The following is a 12,762-nucleotide window of genomic DNA, read 5'->3' as shown; positions in this document are numbered from 1 at the left end:
CGTGTGTAGTGTGTGTGTGTGTGTGTGTGTGTGTGTGTGTGTGTGTGTGTGTGTGTGTGTGTGTGTGTTGAAAACTATTCTACTGTGTTGCTATAGCTAAGGGTTGTTTTGAATCATAGACTGGGTGTTTAAGGTGAGGAGTAGAGGAATGTGAAGACACACACACACACACACACACACACACACACACACACACACACAGGAATCCTTATTTGGGTTTACATTAAAGCATTCCTTAAAAGAACTCAAAATATAACAAAGGTCATACCGATATCATGGAAACAAGTGGCACTGTTTTCGCCACACAGCTAAGCTTCCCATAAAAGCTGACACAGAGTAATATCTTGCAAGCTGCTTGGCTTTATTCTTTCGGAGGACTGCAATTTGCAGGCTGTGTACAATATCAGTACCACGAGTTTACACCCGAAGCCAAGGCCACTATTGTGTGTGGTATCATACCAGGGGCTGGTATTTTAACAGTCTTTTTTAAGAAAAGGCTTCCTCCATGTAAAGGTTGAACAAGCAGCCTAATTATGATATGGTGACTTCTCTTTGGATTTGAACCACAACATCATCACTGTGTTTGGCACATTTGAAAAAACCTTGTCATTATTGATTAGGTCAACAATGCAGTCATGCCTGGCAATGCACACTCTCTCTCTCTCTCTCTCTCTCTCACTCTCACACACACACACACAGTTAGTGGTAATACGCAGTATTAGTAGTACACAGTACCAGTCAAAAGTTTGGACACACCTTCTCATTCAGTGGTTTTTCTTTATTTTTTATTATTTTCTACATTGTAGATTAATATTGAAGACATCAAAACTATGAAGGAACACATATGGAATTATGTAGTAAACAAAAAAGTGTTAAACAAACCAGAATATGGTTTATATTTTAGATTCTTCAAAGTAGCCACCTTTTGCTTTGATGACAGCTTTGCACACTCTTGGCAAGTTTGTGTCCAAACGTTTGACTGGTATTGTATATGCCATTTAGGTGACGCTTTTATCCAAAGCGACTTACATTGCAGTGAGTGCATACATTTCAGTATATATGGTCCCAGTGGGAAGTAGCTATGAGTAGTTGGTAACCGTACTAGAGCTCATACTGTATATAGTTCAGAGAGCCCACAGAGAAACATCCCTGTTGATTTGAGGCACAGTATCATTTGAATCACTAGACATAAGAAAATGTGGACATGTAGTATCAAACTCAAATGCTCAAATTTAGATGTAAGGGGCTATGCCATTTGAGACATGTTTTGGACAAGTCTGACCTCTAGTGGTACAGCCCTACGCCTAGTGGTACAGCCCTCATAATATGTCACTCTGTATGCAGTTCTAATTTGTTTTCAGCAAAAAAATTTAAGCAGCAGCCTGCGCTTGCTAGAGCCACAACCATTGATAATAACGTGCTGTCCTTAGTGATTTTAACAGTTTGTGTGTGTGTGTGTGTGTGTGTGTGTGTGTGTGTGTGTGTGTGTGTTTTACTGGGTAGCCTACTCTGTGACGATGTCTGCATAAGACTGCATAAGACATTAAAATATGCTTATAGGCTTACGGCTATGAGTAAAAATGGCTATTAATGAACATAGATAGGTAAACAGTACATAGGGACACATAAAACCACCTAGTCCCAGTCTACTTGTGCACACACAAGCTCACCCACCTACTCATATACAGATACATATATACTGTATACTATTAAGTCTTTCTAACATGTGTTTTTCCTGTTGCAGGTGTAAGTATGTTCTGCATGTGGGAGGCTGGCATGTGGGAGGCTGGCATGTGGGAGGCTGGCATGTGCTCTCAAACAGCACGGGAGAAGGCCCAGGACGTTCTACAGGATACGGTCCAAAACCACAACTTTAAAACAGACAGTTTCTTCACAGTTATGACAGAGATGGTTTACAGTTGCTTTTCCAAAGCAAGCTTCTGTCAGTGGAGTACATACAGAGCTGTGTCTCCCACTGCTCTCATGTGGCTGTATCCTAAACATAATTTAAGTCTCTTTATTAACAGTACGAAAAACCTATTTTCTTTGTACGGTTTTTGTTTGTCATTATTCCTTTTCAGTTATGTCATTCACATTGATCTGTAGCGTATATACTACATCATTGGCCCATTTTGGGCCTTTCCTGTGTTATTCTTTGATTGGCTGAATATTGAGATATTGCATAACTTGTATATTAATATGGGATAGTGCTTGTTTTTATGGCTGAATATTGAGGTATTGCATAACTTGTATATTAATATGGGATAGTGCTTGTTTTAATAAAGGCAAAGAGACAGAGAGGGGTGGGGGGGGGGGTGGGGGCAGACAGAGAAAGAGAGAGGGGGGTGTAAACACACATAAATACCAATGCACAAACACCAACTCCAGTGGATACTCACTGTACTCAGTGTCACGCTAGTTTCCTTGTCCTTCTGAGCTTCCTCCCCGACACTCCTCGGTCTATCAGTGCACAGTTTGGTGTTGAGCCACAGGGTGGCGCCACAGGCCGGGCCAGCCTGAGGGAAGGCTCTCACTGATTTATTACTTTGGGACTTTTATCTTGAAAAATTCCGAAATTCCGTGACCCGGAAGTTTTTTTTTAATGTGTCTGAAAAGACGTAGATACGAGAGCAGCTGAGGTTATCTCTGATTAATATGTGCTGTTGTTTACATCTGCGATAGCTATCGCAAACGTGGCGATTTGTCTTCAACATGTCCAAGATACAGTTGTTTAAATTGTTTCTGACCGAGCGTCTTACAGCGGCGGCTGTTGAGATATTTGGAGCAGTGGAAAAAACGGTCGCGGAGTACGAAGAAGAAGTGTACCGATCAAAAGAGGAGAACGAACGTCTTCAAGGGCTGCTGGACTTGTTACACAAAACAGGTTGGCCATTTAAACCTACTGACTGCTGTTTTGCCACTATCTATATGATTAGAAAAAGGCTGTTGCCTTCAATGGACTCGCATGTCTGTTCAACAGGGTGTGTTTGGTTCAGTTTTCGATCAGCCATTAGCCTGAATGAAGTCACGTCTCGGCCTTACGCCTGATGAATCGGTTCTGGGAAAAGGTTGTAAGCCACAAACGAGAAGCGGTATCAATCAGTTCATGCTTGGATGGATGTCCTACAGATGGAGCTTTCAGTTGCACGGACACGATGACTGTTAATAAAAAAAGCATTATTGCTTTCAGAGGCAATTGATAGCGTAAGGTCAATTCAATTGGTTTTGCTGTAATCGTGTGTACTGTACGTAGCCTAGGCTGTCATCTTATACATCATCGTGAGCCTAAAGTCCTCTACTTCCATACTACCCCGAAATACATTTCCGATCGCAACATATACAACTTTATTCCGCCATTTAAGACGAATACCTACCCGCCGACGATATATCCCCCCGCACACTCCTGGCAGCTCCATTCCTGTTGCCGTGGACCTCCAAGGCAGTTAGTTTTGCAGATGTGCAGCGTGCATAATCAATACCCGTCGCAATTAAATAAAGGAGCAGGCCGTAAGTCTCTTGGAAATAATGGCCGTGATTTATCGTCAATATTGTCACTCCCAATTTCCCCCACCCTTGACAATATTGACGATAAATCAAGGCGTCAGAGGCATTATTGCTTTATTCAATAGGGCTGGAAAGTGGAAACACTTAAGGGGCATTCTTACCATGTCAATAAAATATACAAACACAGGTCTTATGCAGAAGAAAACATGCTTACAGTAGTCAATTTCAAACAGCATATGAAGTTATCAGGCTATAGTTATATCATACATTTTAGAGTGTGATGGTGTGGTTATCCAAGGCTGTATAAGCCAATTTTTGTCCTAGATAGAACAACAAGCCCGGCACCTGGCATTTGCTCCTATGATTCCTAACTTGTGTTCTTATTATCCATTTGTTCCTCTCTCTCTTTCCTTCCAGACTTCCATCAGCTCACTCTACCTGTGTCTGAAGAGGAGGTTCCCCCTGAGCACCCCAGTCTGGGGCAGGAGGATCTCGAGCCCACATGGATAACAGAGGACCAGGAGCTGAGGACCCACCAAGGGGGAGGACAGCAGCTTCAGTGGCTGGAGTCTGACACCAAAGCCTCCCTATTCACTCCTCACGGTGTTAAAAGTGACTGTGACGAGAACCCACCACAGCCCTCTCACCTTTACCAAAATCAAACTGTTGAAAACAGAGAAAGTAACTCTCCGCCCACCATCAGCGTACCTGTGGAGATCAAAACAGAAGGCGATGGAGAGGGCTACAGACTACCACAGCTAACCTGCGACTCTCAGTTCCTCCCCGCGGTCAATCCAGACTTTTCCGCCACTCAGAGTGAAGACAGTGAAGGTGTTGATGTGGTGGAGAGTGGAGGACTGCCGGCGAGGTCAATGCTTCCGAAATCAAAGAGAACGCAGATAAATCAAGCGCAAGGAAGAACCAGCTCCTCTGTCTCTGCTCGGGCCAGGAAAACCAGTGAACTGAGAGTGCCGTTTTGGTCTCACCCACGGGAGAGACCCTACAAGTGTCCTATATGCTGGAAATACTTCAACACAGCGTTCGATTTGCGAACGCATAAAAGGTATCACACCGATGAGAACCCCTTCAAATGCCAGGAATGCGGAAAGTGTTTCAACAGTCAGGATAATTTGTCCGATCATATGAGGACTCACATGGGGGAGACACCATATCAGTGTAAAGACTGCGGCAAATGTTTCACAGTGAGGGCACGCCTGATCATTCATATGAGGATTCATACCGGAGAGAAACCCTACAAGTGCCCTGTTTGCAGGAAAGGCTTTACCACGTCATGCACTTTGCAACGACACGAGAAAATTCATTCTGAGGAAAAACAGTACGATTGCCAAGAGTGTGGCAAGTGTTTCAAACGCAAGGATAACCTGATGAATCACATGAGGACTCACACGGGGGAGAAACCACACCAGTGTAAAATCTGTAGCAAATGCTTCACTCAGAAGGGAAGCATGACGGATCATATGAGGATTCACACGGGGGAGAAACCGTATAAATGCATTTTGTGCGGATATAGCTTTACGTCGGCGAGTGATCTTCGTCGGCATCAGCGGGTCCACACCGGTGCCAAACCGTATTGGTGCAACGACTGCAGCAAATGTTTCCGGTGGTCGGGAGACCTTAAAAGGCACATGAGGAATGTTCACAACAGAGAAGACATGGCAGTAACCACTGAGGAAAATGTGTCTTTGTGAATTTTGAAAGGTCCAGTATGACTGACCACAGTAGGAAGATGAGCCCTTTGGTCACTGCTCTTAGTTGGATACAGTAGTCATTTAAAAGCTGGGGTTAATACCGTCACCAAATAACGTACCGTAAGCTCGCCATCAAGTTGCAAGGGTGGGGTGTGTGTAGGATACTTGAAATGCTTATTGAATTCCCCAACATGTTCAGTGAATTGAATTGATTGCCCAGTTGCAGAGTTGTCAGTATGGCAGTTGATGTTTGAGAGAGAGAGCTCTGAAGCGTGCCATCAGAGTGTAGTCTGTTGACCTTACTTCTGGTTCAAGCTGAAAATCCCTATCCATTTTTCCCTTCAGGATTTTTTTTCCAAACAGCTCATATAACCGTTGTGTAACATATAGGCTTACAGAGACAATTTGTTTTGGATTACGATTACCAGAAACAAATGCGAGTTAATTGGAAAATAGAATGTACAAGAAACGTAACAGCTGTGTAACACAACACTTATATTAGCTATTTTAAAAATTATTCCAACGGAGAAAAAATAATGGGGGTTTTCGGCTTGAACCAGAAGTAAGTTAACAGACTACATTTTGACTAGGGATGCACCGATATCGATTCCAAGTAGGGGTGTCACGGTATGAGTTTGCATCATGGCATCAGATCGGTAAATAGCATTCCCTATCTCCGATTCAGCGTTTTAGGCCAATAACAGCCGTGAACTGGCGCTCCGTATCAGATCGGTGCATCTCTAATTTTGACTAAACCCCGTCTGTTGCAGCTGTGTCTCAAAAGAATTCCCTTGATTCCAAGAGAGTGTTCTCCTCGTGCAAGTCCTTTCTCATTTCTGTTCCGTGGTGTCTCTGATCTCTAGGGGGCAGTAATACCTGCTATAGGTATTAGCTCATTTATTAGTTTGAGATGATGTTCACCACTCGTCATTCCTCCTGAAGATATGGAAATGCGCCTCTTATCTTAAGACTGAGACATTTCCTGAAGTCTGACCATCAGCATTCAACATTCTCTGTCTGCTTTGAAACACAGAAACTCGCACCAACTCGCACCCCATTAGGAATAAAAGTGTATGTTTTAATAAAGCTTTATTTTAATGGATGTACATTTTTTGACTCGGAGGCTGTGTGAGTGAGAGGCCTATTATAGCCTATTCCTCAATCGCCTCAAATTTCCACCGCAGTAAATATGATAGCTGAGGAAAAACTAATATGTGGAACTGAGTCAGACTCAGAGGCTGTGCAGGAAGCAAATCGAAACTGGCACAATAGATGCTCAAAATAACTAGCATGCTGAGGCCTTTGAGATTGGAGTGTAGCTAGGTATTAGACTCTGTCAGAAACAGTGATCGTATTCATAATATAGTAACAGTATTGACGATGCACTCATCCGTTTCAGCAGCGTCTACAACAGGCTGCCAGCTGATGTTGCTCTGCCCGGGCCCTGGGCTTCCTCTCTAGTCATCTCAGCAAGGCAAACAAACTGCTAAAATGGAGCTCGTCTGCGGCCCTGTGCTGGCGCTGGCACTGTCTCTCTCTCACACACACACACACATCAGGGACAGGCTAAAGCGGAAACAGACGGTATTGTGCTGAGTTATTCTCAATGAGTGCTGTTTCCTCTCTTGAATAATACTTGATGCAATAGTCCTCCTGACTCATACTCACATACCCAATCGTGCACAAGCTCAGGGGGCAAACATTGACACATGGCAACACATTAGCCCACTAAATCCCTGCTTTTGAAAATGTTTGACTGCATATCAAGTACATCAGCATGTTGGGGAGCTGCTGAATAAAGAAGGGTGTGGGAATGGAAAAGAGTCCAGCATGAGGATCTCTATCTGGGCTGTTGGAGAACATCCTCTTCCTCCAGACCCAGGAGTACACAACTAGTCCACAGAACCACCATCAGGGGTCCTCATCTTCAAAACCTGTGCCAGGAAGAGGTAGGGATGAGGGTCAGAGAGAGAGAGGGGGGGGGGGGGGGGGCAGGAACGTGCGTGGTGGTTTGGGAAAGAGAGGGAAAGAGTGGTGGAGGCAGGAGAGAGTTGGAACTAGGGGAAAAATGTTATATCGGGTCCTAAAACTACCCCTAGCTTTTACCCCCCTCAGTCTTTGAGGTCTGAGATGAAGAGAAGGGAAAAACAGGACCAAAATAGAGCAAGAGATAAGCAGAGGGGTGAGGAAGTCCCAGCACTCACCTGTTTCATCTCCACGGTGACATCTGAGAAGGAAAAAAACAGACTTGAAATGCACACCTGCAATTAGCATAAGACATTGAAACATAGATGTGGGTGACATGTATGACCATGTACATGTGTAGAGCATAACATGTTGACTCTCTCTCATTGTCCATGTAGAATTAGGAATTGTTTTGTACGTTTGAACAGCAAAAGGAAGAGAGTACAGCTAAGGCACAGGTTTCACATTCTTTTTATATCTGATTAGCTGTGTGTGTCTCATATCTGATTGGCTGTGTGGTGTAGAGATGACAAACCTGCCCAGCGAGACACTGGCATTAGCAAGGGGCCATCCACAGATACACCCTCTGTAAGCTCAGCCAACCACATCATCTCATCCGGGTCATCGACAGAGACCTCCTCTGGTTCGTCCACACACAGCTCAATCTCTGAAATCATGTCAATCCAAAATACACACACACACACAGTTGAGGCATGACAATAAACAGTCTACTGTAACCTGTCTCCTACTGAGTTATTGTCCCTCTCACCTGGTACCCATGGTGATTCCTCAGACCTTTGCCCTGTGGTGGCGGAAGTCGTTGCCATGGAGACGCGGCATTGCGGGATGCGATCAGACGTGGCCTCAGATGTGAGGCTGTCCTCACCGCTGCTGCTGCAAAGCCTCAGACTCAACCCCACCCTGTCACAGATATAAGCCTCTCTGTACAGTTTGCTGACTGGTGAGAGATGGGGGGGTGGGGGGGGGAGACAGAGAGAGTGGAGAGGGGGAAGGTGAGAGAACGAGATGGTGGGGAAAGGGGGGGACCGAGAGAGAAAAAGGGAGAAGAGAGAAAGTGGGGGATAGGGGAGATTGAGTTTTAAAACACCTCACTTTTGTTCCATCCTAGCAGTAACAAATCTATTATACACAGCATTCTATAATAATATATGCCATTTAGTTGACGCTTTTATCCAAAGCGACTTACATTGTGTATACATTTCAGTATATATGGTCCGAGCAGCAGGAATTAAACTCACAACCTAAGCGTTCTTAGCGCCATGCTCTACCAACTGAGCCACAGAGGACCACAGCATTCTACAATCATCAAGACCTTGATTAGTGAGATGTGTCAATGCTAGGCTAGGCTGGGCTGGAAACAAAGCCTGCACCCCCTGCTGCTCTCCAGGGCTAGTGCCCTCTGCCCTACCGGGGCTTTACTCACAAGGCCAACCCGAACCATACTGTGCTGACTGATATCTCCCTTTCACATTGTCCATTCCAGCACTGTTTCAGCAACTACGGTGGACGATGACCAGGCCAGCCCGGTACAGCTCAGCTTGGTTCGGGCTCAGTAGTGTCAAATAGGGTTCAGTGTAAGATAGAGACCCTGACCCTGGTTTTCCTCTTGCTGGCGAAGTTGAGTCGCAGTGGCTCTGGTGTTCATGTTTAGACGGTGGCTGTCACTCAGGTGCTTCAGTATGTGTTTGGAATGGAGGGTGGAGGTGGTGTAGAACACCAGCTTAGGGACACACAGAGAACCCACTGCCTGGATCTCAAACCTGCAGCCCTGAGAGAGAGAAGACGGGAAACTTTGCCCCTTGTTCATGACATTGAGACATGAACAAGGGGCATGTACACACCAACACATGGACGACACCGGAGGGGAAACAGAGGTGTAGGTAGGTTTCAGATGTGCAAATTATTTTTATTCAATGTATTATTATTTATGTTTATGAAATGGACAATGTTTATGAAACTAAACCATAAATCTCAGAAGCTGATGTCTGATTGTATCGGTCACTGCCCAGATTCAGCTCAGCTCAGTCGTGTGAAAAGGGTACAAGTGTGTTGTCCAGAACACACCTGGAAGGTGAGGCGGTCTATGTCGGACCAGGAGAAGTCATACAGCAGATGGAGTATTCCACCCACCTCCTGAGGAGAGAAACAACCAGGGAGGCCGACAGCACAGAAAGCACAATCCATATCCATCAGGTTAAACAATGCAGACAGTATCAACTAGCCATTGAAATATGCTAGTGTCTAATCTTATCCGCAGAGGGCCACACACACGCACGCACGCACGCACACACACACCTGGTAAATATAGACTCCTTTCAAAGCCAGACCAAGGAGCACAGAACCTTTCCTCTCCTTTTTACCCTGCAGAGAGAGAGAGAATTATCTTAGGAGACGTGGTCATTTGAGGTAATGTTGTGAGGCGTGTGTGTGTGTGTGTGTGTGTGTGTGTGTGTGTGTGTGTGTGTGGACCCCCAGGGACCTCTGACCTGTCGCATCCTGTAGAGGGTGACAGGGACAGTCTGCAGAGAGCTGGCCTCTTTTATGAAAAGCAGGACAGCATCGCTTGGGGACATGCCTCTTAGATCTGCATGCAAGAGTGGAGTGTGGAGGAGCAGGTAGTCCCGCCCACGACGCCTCACAATCTAGGAAACACACACACACACACACACACACACACACACACACACACACAAAAAGGTCTCCAAATTCCAGTGCATCCCCCCATCTCTCTCTCTCTCTCTCTCTCTCTCTCTCTACACACATACAATTATAACACACACAGGCAAGCACACAGATACACACACGACACACTAATTAAAGTTGTGTTGTATTGGGCCATATATTATATTATTTTGCCTTAGATCTTGCCGCCTTGTTTGTCTGTCTCTTGTTCTGCACTACATGTGGCATGCCCACTCCATACCTTGGGCCATGTTACAGTGCCTTAAACACACACACACACACACACACACACACACACACACACACACACACACACACACACACACACACACCCAAGGAGGTAGGTACTCTTGGGGATGAAAGTAATGTCTTTCTTCTTCCTGTCCTTCTATCTCTCCTTTTTCTCCTCCTCTGCCCATTCTCTCTCCTCCTTTCGTTTGTCCTCCTCCCTCTTGCTGCCCTTGGGCAGCGAAGTCTCCCAACTCAGCCTGCATGGCATATGCTGCCAGTTGAAAGAAAAGCGCCTCCTGGTGGTAGCACTGTGAATGCAAAACTCGCTGTTTCAGGTCAGCATAGTACAGGTATTGCACTCTGCTGCTCCTGATAGACACACACGGACGAGAGAAGAGAGGGGAGAGTGGGAGACGACGGAAAAGAGAACAGACATGCAGTATTGATTTAGTATTGGAATTACTTTATTTTTTTCTTTCCCAAAATGTGTCCCAAACCTTATGGGTGAGAGGGGTAAAGGGACTCACGGGATCAGTTGACTGTACTCTACATAGTACTGCACCCTCAGATAGAGACACACTGGATCCTATGAAGAAATAAGGCTCTCTCAGTACTGTGTTTTTGGGAGGTAGTTCCATTTTCAATGTAATTCAATTCAGGAATTTACTTAAATATAGACACGCAATTAGAATAACATGATGCCCTATCAAAACATCCGTTTTTATATTGCCACCCCAACTTATGTCATAAAACACAGACGACTCCTTACCTTGTATGACCGTCCCTTCCATTCCTTGCCAAAGTACTTAGTCAGCTTTTGCTCCAAATCAAGGAAGAGATGTTCTTCATCTGAAAAAATGACAAATCAATAGCCAACAGGCAAAACACATGAACAGAATGTCCAACATTTGTGACCGACTAATGTGTCATTTGGACTTTAGTTCTGTTAATGTACACATTCATTTGGGGACATAACATCATCCTAAAACAAACAGAACAACGGCAACATTGCCCGGGCTAGCTTATGCAGGGGCGCCTGTCTGCTTGGAGACGCCATGGGAAGTGGTACAAGTCACAGACACACGTACTGTACACTTCCCATCTACAGACACTCATGTTGTGTGCACCACACAGAGACTAGGTTACAGCTTGGTGAGGTAAAACCTGAGGTAAAACTCATAGACTGCCTCAGGCTAACCAGGTATGGAACAGTTGGGGGCTCATCCGGGATCTGACATTACATTTGACACATGCCAAAGTGCTGTGGGGTTTTTTCTCTGTCTTTTTAAGGAGAGTGGGCTGTCCACTGTCCTTGTGTATCTTTTCTTTATTAGACAGTCCAGAAGGATTGGGAGACAGGGATATAGAGAAGAAAGAGCATAGTATAGAACGTTGAGAAACCGAAACTCAGGAGAGAGGAGACCTGTGATTTGCAAGTAGAGGAACGTTCCCGCCATGTTGGACCCCTAAGCAGTTTAGTTTTTAATGTTGTTAACCCCTCAACTTTCAACAAAACACCAAAGGAACAACAACTCAGTAGTTGGCTGCCACAGAGTTTCACCTCTACACATCAGAGACAAGAAGTTGGAAGAAGCAGGTGAGCAATATGATGATGATAACACGCTGATATTTGACTTTCATAATATATTGCATTCACATCGTCAGGTTAGCATTTTTTCCTCGTACCCTGTCCCCTATGTAACCGAAGCCAGGGGTACTTTTATGGATGACTGTAGGTTTGGAACACTATGGCTATGCCTTACTTCCTCCCTCCTGTGTCGAGTATCTTTTCCTTACATCACTATTTTGCTGCACTCCATCAATCCTTCCCTGTCTGCCTGTTTCCCTCCCTGTAGGCATTCCAAATTTAATTGCCGCACAACAACTTACACATACCCCCACAGAGAAAACATGCGCGCGCACGCACATACACGCGCACATACACACACACGCACACAGTTTAGGGGCTCCTTGAATTCAAGGCAATTATGGCTACAGTGGTGCATTATACACATCACACACACCTAAGAGATGGAGTTGTTCAGCTGAAACGTACCTCTGAGTATGCTCAAACCAAAGAGATGCAGCTCCTTAACACCCAGGAGCTCAGACAGCTGACTCAACACCTCCTGGCCCCTCACTTTCATCTGAACACACACACACACAAATGAATATGTATACGAACATACAGTACCAGTCAAAAGTTTGGACACAAACTTGCCAAGAGTGTGCAAAGCTGTCATCAAAGCAAAGGGTGGCTACTTTGAAGAATCTAAAATATAAACCATATTCCGGTTTGTTTAACACTTTTTTGTTTACTACATAATTCCATATGTGTTCCTTCATAGTTTTGATGTCTTCAATATTAATCTACAATGTAGAAAATAATAAAAAATAAAGAAAAACCAGTGAATGAAAAGCTGTGTCCAAACTTTTGACTGGTACTGTACATTAGCACATGCACACACCTTGTCAGTCAAACAATGGCATATGATTAAGATCATGCTGAGACAGATAATGAAGACAAAATATCCCTTTACATTTACAAGGTATCCAAAACACACTCACCCCAACTGTCATATCAAGCTGCTCCTTATTGGGTAGAAGGACACACACCTCTCTTTCATTTTTGTTTCTATTAGTCATGATT

General features: G+C 44.7%; 2 protein-coding genes across 2 annotated transcripts; one reads left to right on the top strand and one right to left on the bottom strand.

Annotated features, from left to right (window-relative positions):
• Nucleotides 1-2,619: 2,619 nt before the first annotated feature.
• Nucleotides 2,620-6,385, top strand: LOC310817259 (uncharacterized protein). The gene is made up of 2 exons (XM_083687730.1): nt 2,620-2,884; nt 3,922-6,385. Exons 1-2 carry the CDS (start codon nt 2,713-2,715, stop codon nt 5,211-5,213), a joined length of 1,464 nt encoding a protein of 487 aa, XP_083543856.1. The 5' UTR covers nt 2,620-2,712; the 3' UTR covers nt 5,214-6,385.
• An 893-nt stretch (nt 6,386-7,278) lies between these two features.
• Nucleotides 7,279-12,259, bottom strand: LOC310817569 (FERM domain-containing protein 6-like; the record flags this gene model as incomplete). Its single annotated transcript, XM_083688205.1, has 10 exons — nt 7,279-7,871; nt 7,974-8,136; nt 8,793-8,967; nt 9,264-9,332; nt 9,495-9,560; nt 9,686-9,695; nt 10,338-10,481; nt 10,640-10,668; nt 10,882-10,961; nt 12,169-12,259. 10 exons carry the CDS (start codon nt 12,257-12,259, stop codon nt 7,676-7,678), a joined length of 1,023 nt encoding a protein of 340 aa, XP_083544331.1. The 3' UTR covers nt 7,279-7,675.
• Between the last annotated feature and the right edge of the window lie 503 nt (nt 12,260-12,762).

This window comes from Argentina silus (assembly GCF_951799395.1).
Source record: "Argentina silus genome assembly, chromosome: 16".
NCBI lineage: Eukaryota > Metazoa > Chordata > Actinopteri > Argentiniformes > Argentinidae > Argentina > Argentina silus.
Note: the sequence above shows the minus strand (reverse complement) of the source record. Positions and strands in the feature narration are given on the sequence as shown.

Bases quoted from the DNA above. Each gene is read 5' to 3' on its own strand.
- LOC310817259 (XM_083687730.1), top strand. From the start codon at position 2,713: ATGTCCAAGATACAGTTGTTTAAATTGTTTCTGACCGAGCGTCTTACA. The intron at 2,885-3,921 runs GTTGGCCATTTA...CTTTCCTTCCAG, and splicing joins GGACTTGTTACACAAAACAG to ACTTCCATCAGCTCACTCTA.